The sequence below is a fragment of the Pinus tabuliformis genome, chromosome 9 (assembly GCF_031772625.1).
Source record: "Pinus tabuliformis cultivar Carrire ecotype Pingquan chromosome 9, CPIR1, whole genome shotgun sequence".
Lineage (NCBI taxonomy): Eukaryota > Viridiplantae > Streptophyta > Pinopsida > Pinales > Pinaceae > Pinus > Pinus tabuliformis.
Genome location: NC_142307.1, coordinates 1,419,406,113 through 1,419,430,064, shown reverse-complemented (window position 1 = coordinate 1,419,430,064; position 23,952 = coordinate 1,419,406,113). Strand labels below are relative to the sequence as shown.

General features: G+C 36.0%; 1 protein-coding gene across 1 annotated transcript; it reads right to left on the bottom strand.

Moving 5' to 3' along the window:
- Positions 1–20,570: 20,570 nt before the first annotated feature.
- LOC149153860 (uncharacterized) lies at positions 20,571–23,551 on the bottom strand. Its single transcript, XM_089438417.1, has 4 exons — positions 22,738–23,551; positions 21,688–21,900; positions 21,377–21,583; positions 20,571–21,228 (listed from the first exon to the last, which is right to left on the bottom strand). Exons 1-4 carry the CDS (start codon positions 23,278–23,280, stop codon positions 20,908–20,910), a joined length of 1,284 nt encoding a protein of 427 aa, XP_089294543.1. The 5' UTR covers positions 23,281–23,551; the 3' UTR covers positions 20,571–20,907.
- Between the last annotated feature and the right edge of the window lie 401 nt (positions 23,552–23,952).

Here is a 23,952-nt window from a genome sequence, read left to right as displayed (position 1 = left end):
CATGTAGGTAATATTTCGATGTTTAACATTAAATTTATGGGTAAAATTAGTTAGAACATGCTTTAAGTATGAAAATTAAGGATTTGGATCTTAAGATGTAATGGTTATTTCTTCCCAAGACATTATCACTTATATGGATAAGTTAGGGACATGGACCTTCATAGTTTCTCCTACAAAAGGTACCCAATGCGACAAACGGTACCCAATTTATCGTGAGTTGATAGAAAATAGCCACAAAAGGTACCAAATATATTACCCCTAGTTATAGAATTTGATTTATTTAGTCCAACATATGATGATGCCAATGTCATAGATTGGATGGAAAACATAAACATTACAAACTATTTATTATTGCATTGTGCAATGCACCTCAATTTTCCTACTGGAATCACAATTATCCAAGTAAAGAACCTCACCTACTCAATTTAATTTTAAGTCTCCATACATACTTATCTAGCTTCCTTAACTCAAGTCAATATTCTACTTTTTCATTCCATCTATAATGTCCATATATTAGACTACATTCTAAATTTTGATGGCCCAACCACCTAACCTCACCTTCCCAATTTAGTTTGAAGTGTCACTACTTATAAATTGCTTCATCAATTCAACATTCTAATTTTTCATTCTATTTATAATGTTCCTACAATATACTTAGTGGTGGACCATAATGGATAAACAAATTAACCTTGCCTAGTCAATATCATGTTATGTATTGACATTTTTGGATATGGTTTCACTCAACTTCACATTCTCCTTTCTCATTTCCATTTATAATGATTGTATAGTATATTCAGTGTTAGCATTTTCATTTCTATTTCTATCTTAAACATCACTACCTTTCTCGTTTCTATATTTATTGTCCCTATATTATACTTACTACAAGATTAATACACTGACTAAATTTCAACGAACATGAAAACCTAGCTAACCAACCACACCCACTGATTTAATATGAAACACTAACACTTTCTAACTCAATTTCAACTTTTCCATTTCTACCTATAATAACTCTATCTTTTCCATTTCCATCTTTAACGTCCATATACAATATTTGGTGCAAGATTACAATGCTTAAATAAAAAAGTTAATATTTTAATTAATTTTTCTATTGTCAATTTATTTTCTATTCATAACTTTGATGCTACATTTAAGGGTTACTTTTAATATAAGTATAATAAACATTTTGGGCACATATTTTAAAAATTGAGATTTTAGTTTAGTTTATATTTGATTTTGTTTTAAGATATTTAAATAAGTTTAAAATTTTCAAATACATAATTTAATATTAAAAATCAAATATTCTTTAATAAAAATTAAAATTAAAAAATTATTAATATTAATATAAATTTTAAAATTACAATTGGTGAGCGCTCTCTGATATCTGCAACTAGGGTTTCAGTCTTCTAGCACGCCGCAACTCATGGTAGAGGCGGGGGGGCTCTAAAGCCCCCTCCTTTCGAGACATGGTAGCAGGCAAAAACAAGGAGCCTGAAACTTCATTCTTCACTAAGCTCACTAACTACAATGCCTTTCACTCCTCCAGAACAACTAAATCTGCGAGAGAGGAAAAGAAAACAAATGGAAAAGATGTCAAAGACAATTCTGCAAATGGGACCATCCCAAAAGAAGCTTAGACCTCGTGAAAAAGACTAGAATGAGAGCTTGAAAATACCCTTTTGGACCAGCCCTAAAGAACAAAGGCAAAAACTAATAAAACTGCAACCCCAAAGCAAAAAAAAATCCTGGTGTTGGAAATCCAAGACCCAGATGTAGCAACCTACAGAGATTACATGCAGGAGCATGCATTCATCTGCAAATTCATGGGAATATGGCCCACTGAAAAAGCCTTGAACTGGTGGATTCAAACAAAATGGAAACCAAAAGGAGAGCTCAGGTTGCAACTGGGATCGAAAGGATTCTTCATGGTCATTTTTTACCTCCTTGAAGACAAAGATCAAATTTTTGAAGGAGGCCCTTATTTTTTCAACTTGGTTGGGCTCTACATGAGATACTGGAAGGAAAATTTCACCCTAGAAAAGGAATATTTCACTAGAGTCTCGGTCTGGGTCAAGTTCTACTCACTGCCCACTGACTATTGGTCACCATTAGTGCTTAAAGGCATCGGGGATGAACTAGGGGAATACATAAAAATGTCAGAGGGAACCAAAAATGGCTACTATGTCTCTTATGCAAGAATATGTGTCTACATGGATGTCTCAGGTGCCCTACCAGAAGCAATAAAGCTAGTCTTCAGAGATGAGGTTTGGCTCCAAAATATTGACTATGAGCATATACCATTTAGATGCAGAAAGTACCATGAACACAGACACCTATTCAGAGAATGTCCCTAGAACAAGGCTCCACAAAGTAATGCACAAGCTCAAAAGAAATCAGATGAGAAAGGTTTCACGAAAGTAGGACCAAGAAATAGGAACAACAAGAAGGCACAAGGAAAACAAGATCAACACCAAGTAGCCAGTAAAAACAAATATGAAGCCCTACAGAAAGACCAAGAAGAACCAATCTTAGATGGCAAGAATGAAGAAGAAACTATGGGAGGAATCCAAAACTCAGCAAATCAGAAGCAAGTGGAGAATCATTCAAATCATTTCCAAATAGAGGAGGACTATATACCAGAAGACATCGATATGGAACCAACAACGATAGAAACTTCCCCTAAAGACAACACAATAGAGGAAGCCCTTGAAGGAGTTGATCTCATCTCCATAGCAGAAGAATGGAAAAAAAAATGGTTTGGCAGCTATACCAATAGAGCATATATAGAGAATAGAAGGAGCATACCTTCTACAAGAAGAACTAAAATAGGGCACACTCCAGAAATTACCAGATGACCTAGCAAATAAAGGAATACTAGAAAACATGACAGTAGAGCAGCACAACCCAAAAGGACCCAGCAGAAAAAGAGGAAGGAAAACCACAGGGCAGCTCCTCCAGGAACTCGGAGCAAGACTTCTCAATGAGGGAAAGGTAAAAGCTCTCACCCTTACCCCACATCTTTATCAATGAATTGTATTTCATGGAATATAAGAGGCCTAAATGGTCCAGGAAAAAAAGAGTCTTAAAAAACAGACTCATTACAAACAAACCTGACATTGTTCTCATTCAAGAGACTAATATTGCTATGGAGAACCTCAACATCCTTCAAAATAATTGCTTCAAAATTATAGCTACACAGCAAATTCCGCAATGGGTATTGTTGGCAGGCTTTTGATACTATGGAAAATCTCACTTTATGAGCTATCTTCCTCAGTGGAAACAAGGCACTCCATCACCATTGTTCTAAATATCATTGGTTCCAATGAAAGCATATGCGTTACTAATATTTACGCTCCACACTAGGAAGCTAAAAGAATCCAAATGCTTCAAGCTATCAGGAAAATCCTGGAGACCATTCCTCTGCCATTCAAAATTATTGCAGGGGATTTCAACATGGTCCTAAACCTTGAGGAAAATAAAGGGGGGATTTGCAAGCTAGAAAAAGACTCAAAAGTCTTCCAAGCAACAATTGATGAGCTAAGTCTGATAGATATCCCCACAACCAATGACACCTTCACCTGGAACAACAGAAGGGGTGGAGTGAGACAGATTGCATCTAGACTCGATCATTTCCTTCTCTCTGAAGCCATTTACATGACCTCCTGGGAAATGGAGGTCCTTCAAAGTTCAAATTTCCTCTGGCCCCAAAAGTCGTCCCTTCTGATTTGAATCGTTCTGGCTTGAGCACCCAGAATTTATTGAAAATATGAAGGATTGGTGGAAAGGCCTAATGCCCCAATCAGGTACCAAAATGTATCAATTCCAGAAAAAATTAAATCTCATCAAAAACAAAATTAAAATCTGAAACAAAGAGGTCTTTGGCAACATGTTTAAAGATAAAAAAAGATCTGGAACAGACAATAGAAAAGCTCCAGCAAAAAATCATCAATAATGGAATCAATGATCAAATGAAGCAATAAGAACTAAGCCTCCATGAGAATTGGGAAGAAAGAATCTCACAAGATGATCCAAGAATGGATATTAAATCAAGAAGAAAATGTATTACAGACTCATGTGCAGGAATGCCTATATTACTTAGTGCAACGGATCGAAAAGATTGTGAATAATATAGACAATGAGCAGTTAGAAAACATAACATACACACACATCAACACAGCAAATAATCAAGGAGTTCACCAGACTTCCTGGCTATGTCTTCTGGTCCAGCTTTAAGTGTCTACCTCTATATTAAGTCTTTAAGAAAATATTATTACAAGGGCGAGCTCAAAACAGAGTCTCAATCAACAGTGACATCAAAGAAGGATCTGCTCCAAAACCTCGAGTCTAAAAGAGTGCATAGACTCTCCCCCTGTCCTGTTCCTCTATTCAATCTGCATCAATCTAACTTCTTTCTCTGCCTCTCTCAGACTGACCTCCCCCCTTCTATGCTACCATTGAATGGCTTTTTAAGCCTATTGGCACTGTCGGTTTGCATTCCTTTTCAGGCTCTTTGGCTCCCAGTGTTGTCCTTTCATCTCCCTACTGAGCGTTAAACAATAATAATAATAACGCTCAGGCATTGAGGCCACCTGTTTACAAACAGAAAGGACCACTGGCGCGGTTGAAATCCCCAGGAATACACTTCTTGTTCAAAATGGAAATACGCTAAAAATAATGGAAAATCTGACCAATAGACCAAAGCCGGAACTCAAAAGATACAAAGCCGCATCTATAAACCTATCGAGTCTTCCATTCTATTGCAATATCACAATATCACATTGTATGTGGCCAAACATCAATACACGGGGAAATACAAAGAAATCCACAAAAACTGGACTTCAAATAAATTTAAATCGTGTCCATAATCCCTATCGGGTACGGCCTTTATCACATGTTGCAAGGCCCCTTTTGTATTTGATTCACCAATCCCATTCACCGATTGTATTTGTCGATCGCCGATCGACGCCATCGGCATATCACTCGTCGCGTTTCCCATGGTCCTCTTGGCATCACCCCTTTGTTATATTGCAATGCGATAAGTTGCAATTGCATATTGCTTATGTCCCTGGTCTGTGGTAAGTCCTTCCCTTTTAAATCTACGATGCGATATACGTGGTCTCCGCCATTGATCTGTGCACCAACCCGACAGTCCACGTTATATCGTTGGATCACAATCGCAACTCACTCAGGGTTAGTGCCGATATGCCCCGTTGACCTCCACCGATGCGATCTGCCGACCTCCTCCGATGTGATCTACCAATTTGATCTAGACCGTTGATCTGTCCAATCCAACGACTCTGGTTCAACGAGACTTCATTCTTTGTTTAACTCTATTTTCCACCATTCCTTAGTATTTTTCCATGCGATAGTGTTTTCCGACATTTGAAGACTTAGAGGTTCAGAGGGTTTAAGATCCATTTTGGATCACGCCTTCCCACTGAAAAGCTTTTGGATCACCAAAAGTTGGTTTTTAGGCATCGATCAAGTGAGGATACAACTCCCTCACTTGTCCAATTTCTATCCATCATGCCTTGCTTGGATTTGAGCCCTTGAGCCCTACTTCCAGGTACTCAACATCCCCTTTACGCGTAGTTCTTACCTTCCTATCTAGAACTGTGTCCTCCTATAACTCATTGAGATACTCAGGTAACAAATCCCCAATAGAAGGCAACTAACTTTGCTCTTTAGGATCTTCAATCAATGAAGGTTCATACAATCTCAAGTTTTCTACATTAACGACTAAATAGATCTGCATATAAGCTGTCAAATCAAGGCGAAAAGCATTTTCACCAATTTTATCAAGTATCTTGAAAGGTCCATGCCTTATTGGTTTTAGCTTCTTACCTTCACCCTGCATTCTATCTTTGCTTATGTACAACCAAACTTGATCACCAACTTGAAAACTATGCTCAACTCGATGCTTGTCATGTCTTGCCTTGTACTTGGCTTGACTTCTTTCCCGTTGTTCCTGTACTACCTGGTGAATTTCCTGGATTTGTTCAATGAACTTGGTTGCTTTGTCCACATTATTGCGTCCATTAACTGCAATGTCTTTACCAAAGACAAAATCCAAGGGAGACTTTGGTATAAAACCAAAACAAGTCTCAAAAGGAGATCTTTGAGTAGAAAGTGCTTGGCACGGTTGTAAGCATGTTGCACATAACACAAATGCTCATCCCAAAGCTTGGGATGTTTGCTACAATAACCTCTAAGCAACTGGATCATTTTCCTGTTGACCACTTGTGTCTGACCATCTATTTGTGGATGAAATGTTGTGCTCTTCTTCAACCTGGTGTCCATCAACTCCCATAGATTTGACCAAAACTTCCCAACAAATCGAGAGCCTTGATCAAATACAATAGAAGTGGGTAACCCAAAATGAAACCATACATTTTGAAAGAACAACTTTGTTGTTTGTTCAGCTGTAACCTGCTTGTTGCATGGTATCAAAATACACATTTTACTGAACCTATCCACAACAACATGCAAATAATCATGACCTTTCCTAGATTTTGGTAATCCCCCAACAAAATCCATGGAAACACTTTCCTAAGGACGAGAAGGAATTGGAAGTGGAGTGTACAAGCCTAATTTTCTATTACTGGGCTTGCTTGTAGCATACATAGTACAACCTTGATATATCTAGAAACTGTCTCATACATTCTTGGCCAATAACAGAACCTTTGCAATTGTGCAACTATTTTACTTACACCAAAATGACATGATATAAGAGAAGTATGTGCTTCTCGAATTATGTTAACTCTTTCAGTTTGTGGAATGCATAACTTTCCCAAATGATATAAGAGTTGGTCCTTTACATAATAATCCAATTCTTCTACTTTCTTGCCATGACTTGAAGTTGCATATACATCTTTAAAATCTACATCTTGAGCACATTGTTCAATATAACTTTCATGCATTACTGAGTTATGCTTAAGTATAGCAGATGCATTTATGATTGGTCTTAATAACATGTCTGCAACCTTATTGTGTATGCCCTTCTTATATCTGATGACAAGATGAAATTGATGTAGAAAACCCATCCACCTATAATGTCTTGATTGCTACAATTTAGTTTGTGAGTGCAAATATTGAAGTGGTTGATGATCTATATGTATGATTGTTTCTTTACCCATTAGGTAATGTTTCCACTTTTTCACACTTTGTACTAATGCATACAATTCTTTATCATATGTGGGATAATTAACTATTGCAGAAGTAAATATCTCAAAATGATAGCATATGGGTTTTCCGTGTTGCATCAACACTGCTCCCATGGCATAGTCACTGCCATCTGTCTCAATCTCAAATGGATGTTGAAGATCTGACAGTGATAGTATTGGTGTTGTACTAATTTTCTCTTTTAAGGTGTCGAAGGTTTTCTGCTGTTTGCCTCCCCACTGAAACACCTGTTTCAATCCTGTTAAAGCATGTAATGGAGCTGCAATCAAAGAAAAGTTAGCAATAAACTTTCTCCAGTATTGTGTTGCCCCTAGGAAACTCCTAACCTCTGTAGCAGATTTGGGTTTAGGCTAGTTCACAATGACTTCAACCTTAGAGGGATCTATCTTCAATTCACCACCCCCTACAATATAACCAAAATAATTTAAAGATGTTCTACCAAATTCACATTTTGATAGTTTTACATAGATATTTTCTCTTTTTAAAACATCTAAAGCCTGCTTTACATGCTTTACATGGTCTTCCCATGTCTTACTAAAAACAAGAATGTCATCTAAATAGATAATTACAACATCATCAATAAATGGTCTGAGTATATCATTCATGACTCTCATAAATGTAGCAGGAGCATTAGTTAAGCCAAAAGGCATAACCAACCATTCATAAAGTCCTTGCTTTGTCTTGAAAGCATTCTTCCATGCATCCTTTTCTGCAACTCTAACCTGATGATAACCACTTCGTAAGTCTAACTTAGAAAAGTAAACTTCTTCTTTCAATTGATCTAATAAATCATCAATAAGAGGAAGAGGATAATGATTCTTGATCATTATTTTATTTAGTGCTCTATAATCAATGCACATTCTCCACAAACCATATTTCTTTCTCACGAGCACGATTGGAGATCCACATGGTGATGTGCTTGGTTGTATAAACCCTTTATCAAGCAACTCCTGTACCTGCTTCTTTATCTTTGAATTCTCTAAAGCTGACAACCTGTACATTCCAATGTTAGGTAATGGAGCATCTTGCTTCAAATAAATATCATGTATTATTTCTTGCTTGGGTGGAAAACCTTTAGGTTCTTGAAATAGAACATCATACTCTGAAACAACTTTAACTAAATCAGCTTTCTGTTTAGAATCACAGCCTTCAAATGCATTGGATTTTGGGGGGCCCTTTGCCTTTAACCATTAGTAAAAATTTCTTACTTGAATTCACAATTCTTTTCATCTGTCCTAAGTTTATGAGAGAATAGTTATTTTTGAGTTTATGAGCTCTTACAATATATTCTATTCCATCTTTAGTGAGTTGATAATTACTCTCAACTCTATAGAAAATAGCTTTGCTATCATCCAAGTATGGACTTCCCAAAACAATACCACATATATCCAATGGAACTATATCTAACTCAACCTCATCTACAAATGTTGATCCAATAGCAAACCTAAGTTTGCATTGTCTTGTTACTTGTGGCTTTGTTTTATCACAGACCCAACCTAATGGATATGGCTTCTCATGAGGTTTTGTTTGTAACCCCAATTTCTTTACAATTGTTTCATAAATCAAATTTACTTGTGATTCACTATCAAACAAAGTATCAATATTATTGTGCTTGGAAATTACTCTAATACGAAAAAGCTCATTTCTTTCCCTCTCATTATTTTCATTACCAACAGATTGTGCAGAATTACTTGTGGATGTTTCAGAATCTTTACCTTTAATACCTGTGGCTGTAATTGTTGTTTCATCGCCTAAATCTGATCCCAAGTCTTGCTAAATAGTAGCAACATTTTTTTTCTCCTTCCACCGAACTTCTTAGGTCTCCGTTGTGGATGCAAAAGCTAGCAATGTGCCTCATCGTGTCCTTCTTTCTTGCAATGAGTGGATGAAGGTTTGTCCTTATGTATAGTGTTTGCTTTCCTCCTTCGATTTCAGTTTCTTCTTTTCCTTGCTCTTGCTTACAGAATATTTAGATGATCCCCCAACCTCTGGGCTTACATTCTTACCTCTAACTTCTAGATGTGTGGCTTGAACTGATACATCATCTAAGCTAGTGGGATTAAACATGAAAATAGTATGATTTAAATAGATATGAAGACCACCTATATACTTCAATAAAGTCTCAGAAGAATCTAATGATATACCTAGAGTTAAAGCTCTCTTTCTGAATTCTTGAGTATAACTCTATACACTCTGACCCTTCAACTGACGAAGAGTTTGCCAACTCATCATTGCCTGCTGCATGTAAGCTAAAGGATAGAATTTCTTTTTGATAGAAAAAACAAATTCATTCCAGGTAGAAATGATTTTACCATGTTTTTGCAAATCAGCTTGTGTCTTGCCTTCCCACCATACTAGTGCAGTTCCTCCAAGTCAAAGGCTAGCTAGCTAAATCTTCCTCCTTTCTGAATCAATGTTCTGCACCCTACAATATACATCAATATGTCTTATCCAATTATCTAGCATTTTTGCATTTAGTTCTCCATCATAAATTGGCAAATCAAACTTCACATCTAATTTAATCAAAGAAGTTTTCTTCTTTTTCTTACGAGGACTAGTTTTATGTGAAGAAGATGATGAGGATGATGAAGGTTATGATGGAGGAGATGGTGGAGGAGGCATTTACCCTTTCCCTTTGCATTCTAGAGGGGCAACTAGAAAAGGTTCCTCTGCTCCTTTGTCTGGTTTGGGTGTTGAAGTGCTTTCACCTCGACCCTTCTTAAATTCCAGATACATCTCTTCCACCATGGCTTGGAGTGCCTTAAAACTTTCTATAAATTGAGATTTTGATCGCAATGGAGTTTCTTCTGTCATACTTCTCTAAGAAAAGACTCTTCCAATCTCTGGATAGCCTCAACAAGTTCTCCTTCTCCTAGTCTGAGCTTTAATCTAGTTAGCATTCAAAATCCAGCCAAGCTTGTCTAACCTTAACAAAACCAAATTCTCTAATACCACTTGATTCGAAAATGGATATTAAATCAAGAAGAAAAGGTATTACAGACACATTTGCAGGAATGCCTATATTACTCAGTGAAACGGATCAAAAAGAATGCGAATAGTATAGACAATGAGCAGTTAGAAAACATAACAAACACACACATCAACACAGCAAATAATGAAGGAGTTCACCAGACTTCCTGGCTATGTCTCCTGGTCCAACTTTTAGTGTCGACCTCTATATTAAGTCTTTAAGAACATATTATTACAAGGGTGAGCTCAAAACAGAGTTTGAACCAACGATGACATCAAAGAGGGATCTGCTCGAAAACCTCAAGTCTAAAAGAGTGCACAGACTCTCCCCCTGTCCTGTTCCTCTATTCAATCTGCCTCAATCTGACTTCTTTCTCTAACTGTTTCCAACTGACCTCCCCCTTCTATGTTGCCATTGAATGGCTTTTTAAGCCTATCGGCGCTATCGGTTTGCATTCATTTTCGAGCTCTCTAGCTCCCAGCGTTATCCCTTCATCTCCCTGCTAAGCGTTAAACAATAATAATAATAACGCTTAGTCATTGAGGCCACCTGTTTACAAACAGAAAGGACCACTGGCGAGGGTGAAATCCCTAGGAATACACTTCTTGTTCAAAACGGAAATACACTAAAAATAATGGAAAATTCGACCAACAAACCAAAGCCGGAACTCAAAAGACACAAAGCCGCATCTATAAACCTATCCAGTCCGCCATTCTATCACAATATCACAATATCGCATTGTATGTGGCCAAACATCAATACACGGGGAAATACAAAGAAATCCGCAAAAACAGGACTTCAAATACATTTAAATTGTGTCCATAATCCCTATCGGGTCTGACCTTTATCGCACGTTGCAAGGCCCCTTTTGTATTTGATTCGCCGATTGTATTCGTCGATCACCAATCGGTGCCATCAGCATATCGCTTGTCGCATGTCCCGCGGTCCTCTTGGCATCACCCCTTTGTTATATTGCGATGCAATATTGCGATGTGATAAGTTGCAATTGCATATTGCTTGTGTCCCTGGCATGTGGTAAGTCCTTCCCTTTTAAATCTGTGATGCGATATACGTGGTCTCCGTCGTTGATCTGTGTGCCTATCCGATGGTCCAAGTTATATCGTTGGATCACAATCACAACTCACTCAGGGTTAGTGCCGATATGCCCTAATGACCTCTGCCGATGCAATCTACCGACCTCCTCTGATGCGATCTGCCGATTTGATCTGGACCGTTGATCTATCCGATCCAACAGCTCCAGTTCAACGAGACTTCATTCTTTGTTTAACTTTGTTTTCTCTGCCATTCCTTAGTATTTTTCCATGCGATAGTGTTTTCCGATATTTGAAGACTTAGATAGTTAGAGGGTTTAAGATCCATTTTGGATCACAAGAGGAAAAATTATGGCAACAAAAGTCTCAAATCAATTGTCTTAAGTATGGAGAACGTAATCCCTCCTTCTTCCATCGTTCCATGATTTAACATAGGAGACATAACAAAATCCTATGCCTTAAATCCACATATGGGAGTATGGTTCATAACCATGAGGATATAGAAAATGAACTAAATGAATACTTCATAAATCTTTTATAAGATCCCAAGGTTGATAGAGCCAGAGAAATAAGGGAAATCACCAACAACATCCCTGCAATCCTCAATCAGGACCATAACCGAATGCTTCTGAGAAAAGTAATGATGCAAGAAGTAGAGGAGGTTGTAATGACCATGCCCAATGGGAAAGCCCCTGGACCTAATGGTTTCACAATTGACTTATATAAATCTTGTTGACCCTTCATAAAAGAGGAGTTTCATGCTCTGGTGGAAGACTCCATAGTCAAAAAATTTGTTCTAAAAGCCCTCAATTCTACTTTCCTCACTCTCATTCCCAAAGAAGAAGGTGTTGACTCTCCGGATAGGTTTTGTCCTATTTCCCTATGTAATGTGATCTACAAAATCATCTCAAAGGTCCTTGCCAATAGAATCAAGGTTGTCCTGCCCCTCCTTATATCCTCAAACCAGTCGAGATATGTGGAAGGAAAACAAATAATGGACAACATAATCCTCTCCCATGAACTGATTCACTCACTAAAAGTTAAAAAGAAATCGGTCATGATGATGCAGCTCAACATGTCGAAATCTTTTGACAAAATAAGTTGGGACTACATGAAGGAAGTTCTAAAGGATTTTGGCTTCAATCAGGACTGCATCAATTGGATTATGGTCATGGTCTCAGGAGCCTTCTTCTCCATTCTTCTCAATGGCTCCCCCTCCAAGCCTTTCTTCCCCTCTAGAGGCATAAGACAGGGAGACCCCCTGTCGCCCTTCCTCTTTGTTATCATGGTTGAAGGTCTCAGCCAATCTCTAAAGGCAACAAATCTTAACAACTCCCTTGTCGGCCTCAAGCTTCATGACAATGCCCCCCCTCAACCCATCAACAATTTGTAGATGACACCCTGCTAATGGGCTTACCTACTGTTAAGGAAGCTACCTCTTTCAAAGAAATTCTCAACGGGTTTTCGGAGGCCTCGGGTACCTCCATTAACCTCGAGAAATCCAAATTATTCTTCTTCAATACTCCTATATCCATTCAAAGAAATATAACCTGAACGTTTGGCTTTCAAAGATGTTCTCTCCCCTCCATATATCTGGGGGTCCCTCTAACCAATAAACCCTTCAAAAGATCCAACTGGGAGGACCTTATAAAAAAACTAGGCGAAAGACTAGAAAACTGGACTTTTCACTCTCTCAACCTGATAAGGAGGTTGGTCCTAGTAAATCAGTGTTACAAGCCATGCCTCTATTTATGTTCTCTACTCTAGCCACCCCTAAATCAATCACCAATACCATCAGAGGCATCCAAAGAAACTTTTTATGGAGGGGCATAGACACAACAAAAAAAAAATGGGCTCTTGTAGCCTGGGAAAAGGTATGCATACCAAAAAACATTGGAGGTTTGGGTTTGACGGATCCGAAAATTCTTGGAAAAAACCTGGTCATGTTGGCAAGACAACCCACAAACACCATGGGGCCTCATCTGGAAGGAAAAATATGTGCCAAATCACTCAAATGACAATCTCATCAGGCTCATAGATGACATCAAAGGTTCAGCAATCTGGAATCAAGCTTGGGAAAATAAGGTTATCATTCAAAAGTGTGGCTTCTGAGAGGTTGGAAATGGAGAAAAATATCTTTTTCTGGGAAGATGCATGGCAGCAACTACCCGACCTAAATAGGGAACAGTTCACCCAACTTCGCAACGCAATGAAATAAAAAGGAAAACACAGAGTGGCCCATTATTGGAAGCCCAACAATGGAAGGGAAAAATGGTGAGAATGGTTGGAAGACAGAGAATGGGAACCTTTGCCCAATGGTTTTGATTGGAGTACTTTCACCAACACCATTCAAGAAAGACAAATTCAATTCGACAAAGGGGAAGATAAGATCAGATGGGGAAAAAACTCTACAGGCCACTTCAACCTCAAGGAATCTTATGGCTATATGGAAAACCACGATCAAATTCAACCTCAACAAAAATGGAAAACTCTGTGAGGCAGAAAAATGTGGCCCAAAATCACACTCTTTTTGTGGCTAACAATGCAGAGGAAGATCCTAACCTGGGATAATTTAAGCAGAAGAGGATTCAATGGACCCTCAAGATGCCCTCTCTATGAAAAGAACAAAGAAACAACAAACCACCTTCTGAACGAATGTGATTATTCCAACAATCTTTGGGAGTGGGCGGAGATGGTTTTTAGAGCTCCTGACAGGGACAAAGTCTCCATCCTCAATACTCTTGAAAATTGGAGAACCTCCTTCTCCTCACACCCTATGGTTGACAGATCCTAGAATATCATCCCGGGTATCATATGTTGGGTTGTTTGGAAAAAACAAAATGCTCAAATTTTCAGAGAATAAAAAATCCATAAGAGAACATCCTCACCTTCATTAAACAGATAATTCGGGAATCTGTAGCCATCTCCAAAATTTTGATCTTCAGTGATCCTCCTCGCCCTACTGATCAGAGGATCCTTAATCTCCTCGAGCTACAATCCCCCCCTCAAAATACTCTAACTCTAGCAACAATAAACCAGGAAGTGCCCTGCCACTTGCACCCTCCTAACAAAGATATCCTCAAACTGAATTACGATGGAGCTTCCAAAGGCAATCCGGGGGCTGCAGGTTTTGGGGGTGTCTTCAGAAACTCACAAGGGGAGATAATATGGCTAAAATATATATATATATATATATATATATATATATATATATATATTTAATTTATTGTAATATATATAAACGAAAAATGCATAATCATGAATTTTGAAAAGAAAATATACACTAAAATTGCATTACATAATTTTCAGTTTTTAAAACTAATAAAATTATTACATACCAACACCTAAAAAAATAACAATAAATATAAATATATATATATATATATATATGATTTTATGTCATATATATACATGAAAAATGCAGTCATAAACTTTGAAAAGAAAATTTACATTAAAACTGCCATTACATAATTTTCAGTTTTTAAAATTAATAAGATTGTTACATACCAAAACCTACATCATTTTATACTCAGTAAAATAAGCAAGTATCAATAAGTATCATTCAAAACTGAAAATTAATAAGATTGTTACATACCAAAACCTACATCATTTTATACTCAGTAAAATAAGCAAGTATCAATAAGTATCATTCAATTCGTTACTTTTTACTTTTTCTGGTAAGGAAAAATATTATTATGAATGATTGTTTAACTTGTTATATTTATATATGAAACTTTACATTAAAGAGATTGTTGGTAAAAATTCTTTGTTTATATTTAAAAAATCTTTGTTTATATTTACTAATTTTCTATTTTTGTTTAGGCTTCTATGGTTAAAATATATATATTTATTTTTGTTTAGACTTCTATGGTTAAAATATATATATTTATTTGAAAGTATGTTTTTAAGATATAATAACATTTTTTTGGCCTTTTAAGAATTGTACAGCATGACTATTATTTGTATCACAGGGATGAATTATAAATTGTTTGGTTAACACATGACTATTATTTGTATCACAGAGATGAATTGTTTCATTAATTATTATTTTTTTGATAAATTGAATCAATAAAAAAATATTTATTTTTCTTTTCATATTTATGTCGTAAAGTGTTTCTCTTTGAAATGAATTGCCCCAGCCGCCACCATGTCTTATTGTTCACCATGGATTTGTGTGTTAGACGATTGAACTAATTTTGATGGTTGATCCAAAACTAAAATAAGTTATGAATAACAAAAAAACAGTTAATGAAGAAGCGTGTTCCGTCCATAGAGAACCTTGATATGAAAGAATATTGCTCTCAAGTTCAGCGGACTATAAATGTTTTGGGGTCTGTCATGGTGCCGCCTTCCCGACCTTCTCCCAGAGCCTATATCAGTCTTTGGCTTGTATTCTAGTTGGTGACTGATAGTGCAACTACAATTGCTAGGCCTGCGCTGGATCTAAGCCTTGCTCCAAGGATTGCAGGGTGGTTCCCTTGATTCATACTCCGATAATTATTGCAGAGATGGCCATGGGATCATCGTTGTGAGAATTCTGGTATTCATCACTGCCATATAGGTTTGGATTAAGCTTAAGGGCGACCCATCTGAAACCATGACAACGATCTGCTCGAGCAAATCTACATCTGTGGCAACAACGACATCAAGTGTCCGAGAACCAATAGTGAGATCATCGTTGTGAGCATTCTGGTATGCGTCACTGTCATATGGGTTTGGTTCAAGCTTAAGGTTGACCCATCTGAAACCATGACAACGATCTGCCCGAGCAAATCTACATCTATGGAAAGAATGACATCAAGTGTCCGAGAACCGGCAATGAAAATCAAGATTTGTTGCATGCAGGTCTTCATCTATGAGGAGCTTGAGAGAGCCACGAGCGAGTTTGGGAAAGACACCGAAGTAGGTCATGGAACCTAATCTTATTTCCCTCTTAAATATTAATAACAAACCTCGGACAGCTTATTATGTAGATAGCCTATTATGTTCAGATAGATATTGAAATATTCTTATGATTCATTATCAAGAAACTTAGATATTAATAACGAAATTCTTTTGATTATATAAATTTATTTTTACGTAATTTGTTTTTTATACTTCATTTTTAATTAACATTGAAAATTTTAAATATAAAATATTTTTATTTAAAACTTGGAATTTCTTTTGCACTGATACATATGAAGTCGCTATTACAATGGCCGGCACAAAACATCTACATCTGTGGAGACAACGACATCAAGTGTCCGAGAATCGGCAATGAGATCAAGATTTGCTGCACGTTGGTCTTCATCTACGAGGAGCTCAAGAGAGGCACTGGCGAGTTCGGGAAAGACACTGAGGTAGGTCATGGAACCTCATCTTATTTCCCTCTTCGATATTAATAACAAACCTTGGATAGCTTATTATGTAGATAGTCTATTATGTTTAGATAGATATTGAACTATTCTTATGATTCATTTTCAGGAAATTTAAATATTAATAACAAAACTCTTCTGATAATATAAATTTATTTTTATGTAATTTGTTTTTTATATTTCATTTCCAATTAAAATTGAAAATTTTAAATATAAAGTATTGTTATTTAAAACTTGGAATTTCTTTTGCACTGATACATATGAAGTTGCTATTACAATGGTGGGCACAAAAAATTAATAACCCTCCCAAATTTTTGACTGGACCGGCAGAACAAACTTCAAATTCCATCCCTGGCCTTGACATTATCATTTTGGATTTTAGAACAAACTTCAAATTCCATGTCTGGGCGCTGATATTGTCATTTTGGATTTTAGAATGCGCCCTCCCTCCAGAAAGTTTGTTTTGGGTTTTACAATGCACACTTCCCGCATAAAGTTTTATAGTTTTACAATGTTCACTCGCAAGATGAAGTTTTACGGTTTTAGAATGCTCAATTTCCACATAAAGATATGATTTCCACTTGTTGGTGTGAGAGATTCTCAATGAATACATCAACCTCTTTTTCAATGAAGATAAGTTATTGTAGCATGTGGCACTTATTAATGCCAACGGCATGTCCGTGTTTATTTCAAAATGCTTTAATGTATCTAACATCATCTTACAATATAATCTGAAAGATAACCCATCGATTATAACAAACTATATATATATATATATATATATATATAACGAGTATGTATTATAGATATTTATTTATCTCAATGATAACTCCAGATCAGTTATGACAAAAGAGTAAAATATTTAAAATAAAGCATGGACTATAAAATTTTATCTCAAATAACTTGAGATTCTTATCCCACGCTGCAAAAAAAATAAATAAATCAATTTAATCTTAATTTTGACGGCTTTGATTATTTTCAATAATGAAATAATTTTTAATTATTTTTAATAATGAAATATTTTTTAATGATATTTTTTAAATTTAAATTTAAATAAAATTTACATTTTCATAATATATTTTATACCTAAAAAGTTGAAATAAAAATATTTTAATTAAAATAGAAATTAAAATATATTTTTATTAATATTTATAGATATCCTATTTAAATTTCATAATTTAACTAAAATTTATATTTTCATAATATATTTTATACCTAAAAGGTTGAAATAAAAATATTTTAACTAAAATTTATATTTTCATAATATATTTTATACCTAAAAGGTTGAAATAAAAATATTTTAATTAAAATATATTTTTATTAATATTTATAGATATTCTATTTAAATTTCATATTAACATTAAAATAATTATGCATGTTTCTTTTTAGGATAGAAATTATTTTATTATTTATATTAAGTTATAAAAAATATATTTCAATAATTAATTAATCATTCTCCATCATATATCTACTTTTCTCCTATCAAATAGTGTAAAGTTGCTAAGCGGCTAAGTAGTTTTATTGATATATCTATTTTATTTGTAGCTTTCAATAATGTCCATTCACATTCACATGTTGTTATTTTTCCACACACCACTATTATTTACAAAATATCCATATTCAAAATACACATAACTAATACTTTCAACTGCAACTCATTATCATCCACCATTTCTTTCAACAATGTCCATTCACGTGACGCTCTTTTTCCACAAACTTTTATTATTTACAAAATATCCATTTTCAGAATACACATAACTATTGCAATTATAACTAATTATCATCCACCTTTATAACTCATTATCATCCGCCCTTGTTTTCAACAATGTCCATTCACATGTCCTTATCCTTTCCCACTCTATGCCTTACGGCATTTCCTTTGCAAGGAAAGGTGGAAATGAAAGTGGAAATGCCGTAATTTGTAAGGAAAGGTGAAAATGCCGTAATTTGCAAGGAAAGGTGGAAAGTTAGGAAAGGTGGAAAGTTAATTTGAGCATTGACACTTTACTGGTAAGATTTTATGGTTTACTTGTAAAATTTTGATTTTATGATTTTTTGGTTTAAGATTTTATGATTTTTTGGTTTACTCGTAAGATTTTGATTTTATGATTTTTTGGTTTATGATTTTATGATTTTTTTGTTTGCTTGTGAGATTTTAAGTTAGTTTGAGCATTGACACTTTTTTTTATATGATTTACTTATAAGCGTAAATCTGGATCAATATTGTAATCACACACATTCCACATTTACTTTGACTTGATCGTATGTAGTTTGCAGATTTCAGATTACTCTGAAAATTTGATGAAAATGAGTGAATTATCAAATCTCTAAAATATATTAAAATCTACAAACTACATAAATATACCATTAACCAAAGTAAACCTAAATCCCAACACCACGTTTGAAACAATTTTTAAATCCAAATCCCACTCCAGCCGGAGCCGGACCCGGAGCCGGACCCTTTCTATCCCTCCCATAGATATAATTATCCTTCATCTAACTAAACTATCTCTAGGGAAATCCCTTGTATCCCTCCTACAACAAAAGCTAAACACAGAAAAAAATGGTTGTAACAACTAACTTCAATTGAAAAAAAAAATAGTCGTCTACTGTCGACTAAAATCAAATTAGTTCCGGAACGAAGACAAGCGAATCAAATTAGTTCCGGAACGAAGACAAGCGAATGTACAGTTGTGGAAATGGAAAGCTGCCTCCTCCGGGGAAATGGAATGTGATTAGTGGAAATGGAAAGCTGCCTACTCTGGGGAAATGGAATGTAATCACAGAAACTCGTGAAATGAACACTCACACCCAGGCTTACCACAATCTTAAATCTTCGTGGGAGTGGGAGTTAAAGTAAGCCGTTGACTGACCACTGGGTAATTCTAAGTGGGAGTTAAAGTATGGGTAATTCTAAGTGAGAGTTAAAGTATGCCCCTTATGGGTAGGGTAATTCTAAGTAGGAGTCAAAGTATGTTCCTCTTACCACAGGGTATTGGTAGGGTAATTCTAAGTGGGAGTCAAAGTATGTCTCTCTTACCACAGGGTAATTGGGTACTTAGCCCAAAGTATGTCCCTCTTACCACATGGTAATTGGGTAATTTTAGGTGTGTAATTATGGTATTGGTAGGATAATTCTAAGTGGGAGTCAAAGTATGTCCCTCTTAATTGGGTAATTGGGTAATTCTAAGTGGGTAATTATGGTGAGAGTCAAAGTATGTCCCTCTTAATTGGGTAATTCTAAGTGGGTAATTATGTTATTGGTAGGATAATTCTAAGTGGGAGTCAAAGTATGTCCCTCTTAATTGGGTAATTCTAAGTGGGTAATTATGTCCCTCTTAATTGGGTAATTCTAAGTGGGTAATTAGGTCATTCTAAGTGGGTAATTATGGTATTGGTAAGATAATTCTAAGTGGAGTCAAAGTATGTCCCTCTTACTTGGTAGGGTAATTCTAAGTGTGGGTAATTATTCTAAGCGACATGATTCTCCTCCTACTAGTGATCCTATGAGCTATTTTAGGATGAGCTACAAATACAAATGGCAACTAGTGATCCCTGCATTTACTAATCACAAAAAAATTACTAATCACAAAAGAATTATGATATTGATAAATTTCAGAATTAATCACAAAAGAATTACTAATCACAAAAGAATTATGATATTGATAAATTTCGGAATTATGATATTGATAAATTTTCAGTTATGTTAAAAATTTATATTCCATAAAAAAAAAATATTTTTTAATAAAATTATTATATTAAAAAAATAAAATCACAATGATAATTATAACTATGTACTCATAACCATATTATAGCATTGTAAGCCATTTATCATTTTATAATAAATATGTAAAAGCATGTACTCAAAACCATTTATCATTTTATAAAAATTATATACTCATAACTATATTATACAATTGTAAGTATGTACTCAAAAGCATGTATCATTTTATAATAGCACCATGTTTTGACTATCTCCATGGATTAGATAAGACATCTCATGATCATATATACAAAACTAAAATGATATTTTTATCATTTTATAATAGCACCATGTTTTGACTATCTCCATGGATTAGATAAGACATCTCATGATCATATATACAATACAAAACTAAAATGTAAAATGATATTTCCCCACAGAGAAAAGAGGCCATTATTCTACAATCAGACTGCACATGCCTTTTCTCATGTATCCTAATTAACTTTATTGGACAACAAGAAGTTATGCCGCACATTAATCTACAATCGTACTGCACATGACTTTTCTCGTGTGTCCCAATAAGATATATTGAAGAAGTTATCCTACACTATTCTTTAAGAGAATGAAGGGAAGCGGGAATGTACTCTATGCTTTAAGAGAATGAGGAAATATACATTCTGGGAGGAGATGCCTGAGCATTCTTTTTCCACTTGTGGGACTTTTATTCTCATCTTTGCTGAATCCTTTTTTATTCACTCGTGTCGCTCTTGTTGTATCTCTACTTGCAATTTTCTTTATCACTTTTGTTTCTGAATCCCCATCCATTGCCCCTTTCAGCTCGGTTTCACTAATAGTTTTTCGATTGCCAAGAAGATTTTCATCACTTTTCAGCTCTGTTTCACTAATAGTTTTTCGATCGCCAAGAAGATTTTCATCACTTTTCACTACAAGTGGAGAGATTTTAGTCTGCAAAAAAAGAAGATGACATGACAGAATGAAATTAGTACGTAGCCAAGTAACCAATCTAAACCACCAATTAAACCATATTTTTCAAATGCAAATTTAATTTATCTAAAACACTGGACATTATACTGATCCCTAGTGACATAGTAACCTTGGCTGTGTCAAGCTGCAATTGAGGCCTGGGCATGGGAATGTGGTCATGAACGCCTTTTTGGACACATTCCTCGTCGGGCAGGAGCTGGTGCTTGTCTTCCTCAAAAATGTCAAACACAGTAGCTGTATCAGATCCCTTCATATTAACAGTTGTTGCCTCTCCTGACCGAACAGAGGTGATCATTCGCTCTATATCCTCACTCAGCTGCAAATCAAAACTACTCACAGTAAATAACTTTAAATAATTACCCAATTAAGCATCTGAATTTGAACAAATTGAACTGAATGAAACCATCCATCAATCTATACCTTGGAGACCTTGTTTTCAAGAGATACAACGCGCTCTACAATATTTCCTTTGGCCTCGGTTTCTACGAGAACCGAGTTTATGGACTTGCAGTGTTTCTCGAGACTTTTGGTAGAAGATGAGTTTTCCAAAGTCGGATTAGCTGATTTCCCATTCTTGTTCGGAGCTGGAATAGAATTCCCACAGGATAAGCTTTTCTCCTCTAGATATGCAATCTGCACCAGTGCACGAACGGATATTATTTCAGCTATCCTATCAATAAGACACATATGGTTCCGTTCCGGGCCTTTAAAAAAGTCCATAAAACCAAACCAAATCATCATATGTTTTGGAGATTTTGGCCAGAATCAAAATTTATGGCCATAATCAAGATTGGAATATTGATCTTTGTTCTTTGTTAATGGATTTTTGGGTTGAATCTTGATCTTTGATCTTGGATAATGAATTTTGTTAGTGAATTTTTTTGGACTGAAATTTCTAATGAATTCAGCTCTATTTTAATGAATTCAGAGCTGTGATTCAGTACCATGAAAAACTCTGAAGTTCTGATTGGGAAAGTTCACGACTCAAAATTCATCAAGTTATTTTAACACATCAACATCAACTGCATATAAGGGGAAAGTTCACAACTCAAAATTAATCAAGTTATTTTAACACATCAACCGCATATAAGTTATTTTAACACTCGAATTGTAAAGTGATTCAGCAGAGTTCAAAGTTAGTGAAGTGATTCAGCAGAGTTCTGACTACTCGAATTGTGAAGTGATTCAGCAGAGTTGCTACTCAATTGTGGAGTGATTCAGTGGAGTTATTCCAACCTGCCAATTCTGGACAGGTTATTCTGGGCAAATTAGACTCAAATTGTGGAGTGATTCAGTAGAGTTATTCCAACCTGCCCAATTCTGGACAGGTTATTCTGGGCAAATTAGACTGAAAATATATTGATAAACTTACAAAAACATCCAAAACCTATAACAAATAGACTACGGCGAAATGCATGGAAACCCAATATTCTAACTTTAAAAGATTAATAAGAATTGAAAGGCCCTTACAACGATATCGAGACGATCCAGTCTGGTAAGAAGAGGAAAAGTGGTGGAAGGCACAGGAGAAGACACTGCCTCTCCCCTTTCCTTTACGCTGCTGGTTCCATTTCCATTCATAGCCCTATTACTTTCCTTTTCATTTGATTCATATCTCATTTTTTCACTACCTTTCCTACTAGACATCTTTCCACAGCTTGAGTCGGCCTGTTCTGTTTCAACAGCATCACCAACTGCTTCACCTACTGGCCCATTTATGTCAGGGTCCTGATTTTGAGAGATATGTTCTAAGCTCCCATCATTATTTGCCTTGGGATCAATTTCCTGTGCAGAGTGATGGGTAGAGCTGAAACTCACAAATTCCTGACAGTGGTCTTCAGGGGAGTCAGTCGTGGAAGTCATACAAACATCATCTAGCTCAGTGGATTCGACCCCACATTCAAATGTGGCAGAGCTTTGAAGAACAGTACTGATCTCTGTAACAATCCCCACAGAAGCACAAGGATGTGTACCAAATATGAAAGGTTCAGCGGGCCTAGTCTGGTTCTCCATAGCTAACTGTATTCAAGATACCAATCGCCTTATTCACCGAAACAAATAGCTCCCTTCTCAGCCAACCCACCTGTCAGAATTCACAATACGTGCCCTCCGCATGCGTACATCATTTTCCCAAACCTATCACAAATAATAGATCTCTGGTAGCTGGGGCTTCTAGAGAAGGACTGAGGAATGGTAGATACTACGTCACTTATGGCGGTTGATTGTAAATTTACCAGGATTCACCACATTGGCATATTTTATGTGATCATAATCCACAGCAGACTTGGGATGATGCAGAGGTGACAGAACTCAACTACTTCCGATCTAGAAAATCAAGAAAAGAAACGTGTCCTTCCCGTACTCAGAAGAATAACAATGTCGGCGAGATTTTGTTCGTTGATTGAGTAATTTCAGAGGTGCATGAGATGTTGTGTCAGTTGGTGGAGTTATTGCCAAGGGTCATGGGAGATGAGGAACCACTCATTTCTGTCCCGAGTTCCGAATGAAACAAAAACTGTAAGACAACAACACTCCGTGTCTATCTTGATTTCTCTCTGCGCAGACACGTCCTGCAAATTGGCTTCGTGGCGATTACTCTTCACGGGCTTCCATATTTAGCCCATCCACCAAATCAAGCACCGATGATTCACAACTTACAAATATTGATATCCAACCGCATATTTT

Excerpts from the sequence above, each read along its gene's own strand:
- LOC149153860 (XM_089438417.1), bottom strand. The coding sequence starts at position 23,280 with ATGGAGAACCAGACTAGGCCCGCTGAACCTTTCATATTTGGTACACAT. Across the intron at positions 21,584-21,687 it reads TTGAAAACAAGGTCTCCAAG|CTGAGTGAGGATATAGAGCG; the intron begins GTATAGATTGAT and ends TTTGATTTGCAG. Across the intron at positions 21,229-21,376 it reads TGCAGCTTGACACAGCCAAG|ACTAAAATCTCTCCACTTGT; the intron begins GTTACTATGTCA and ends CTTTTTTTGCAG.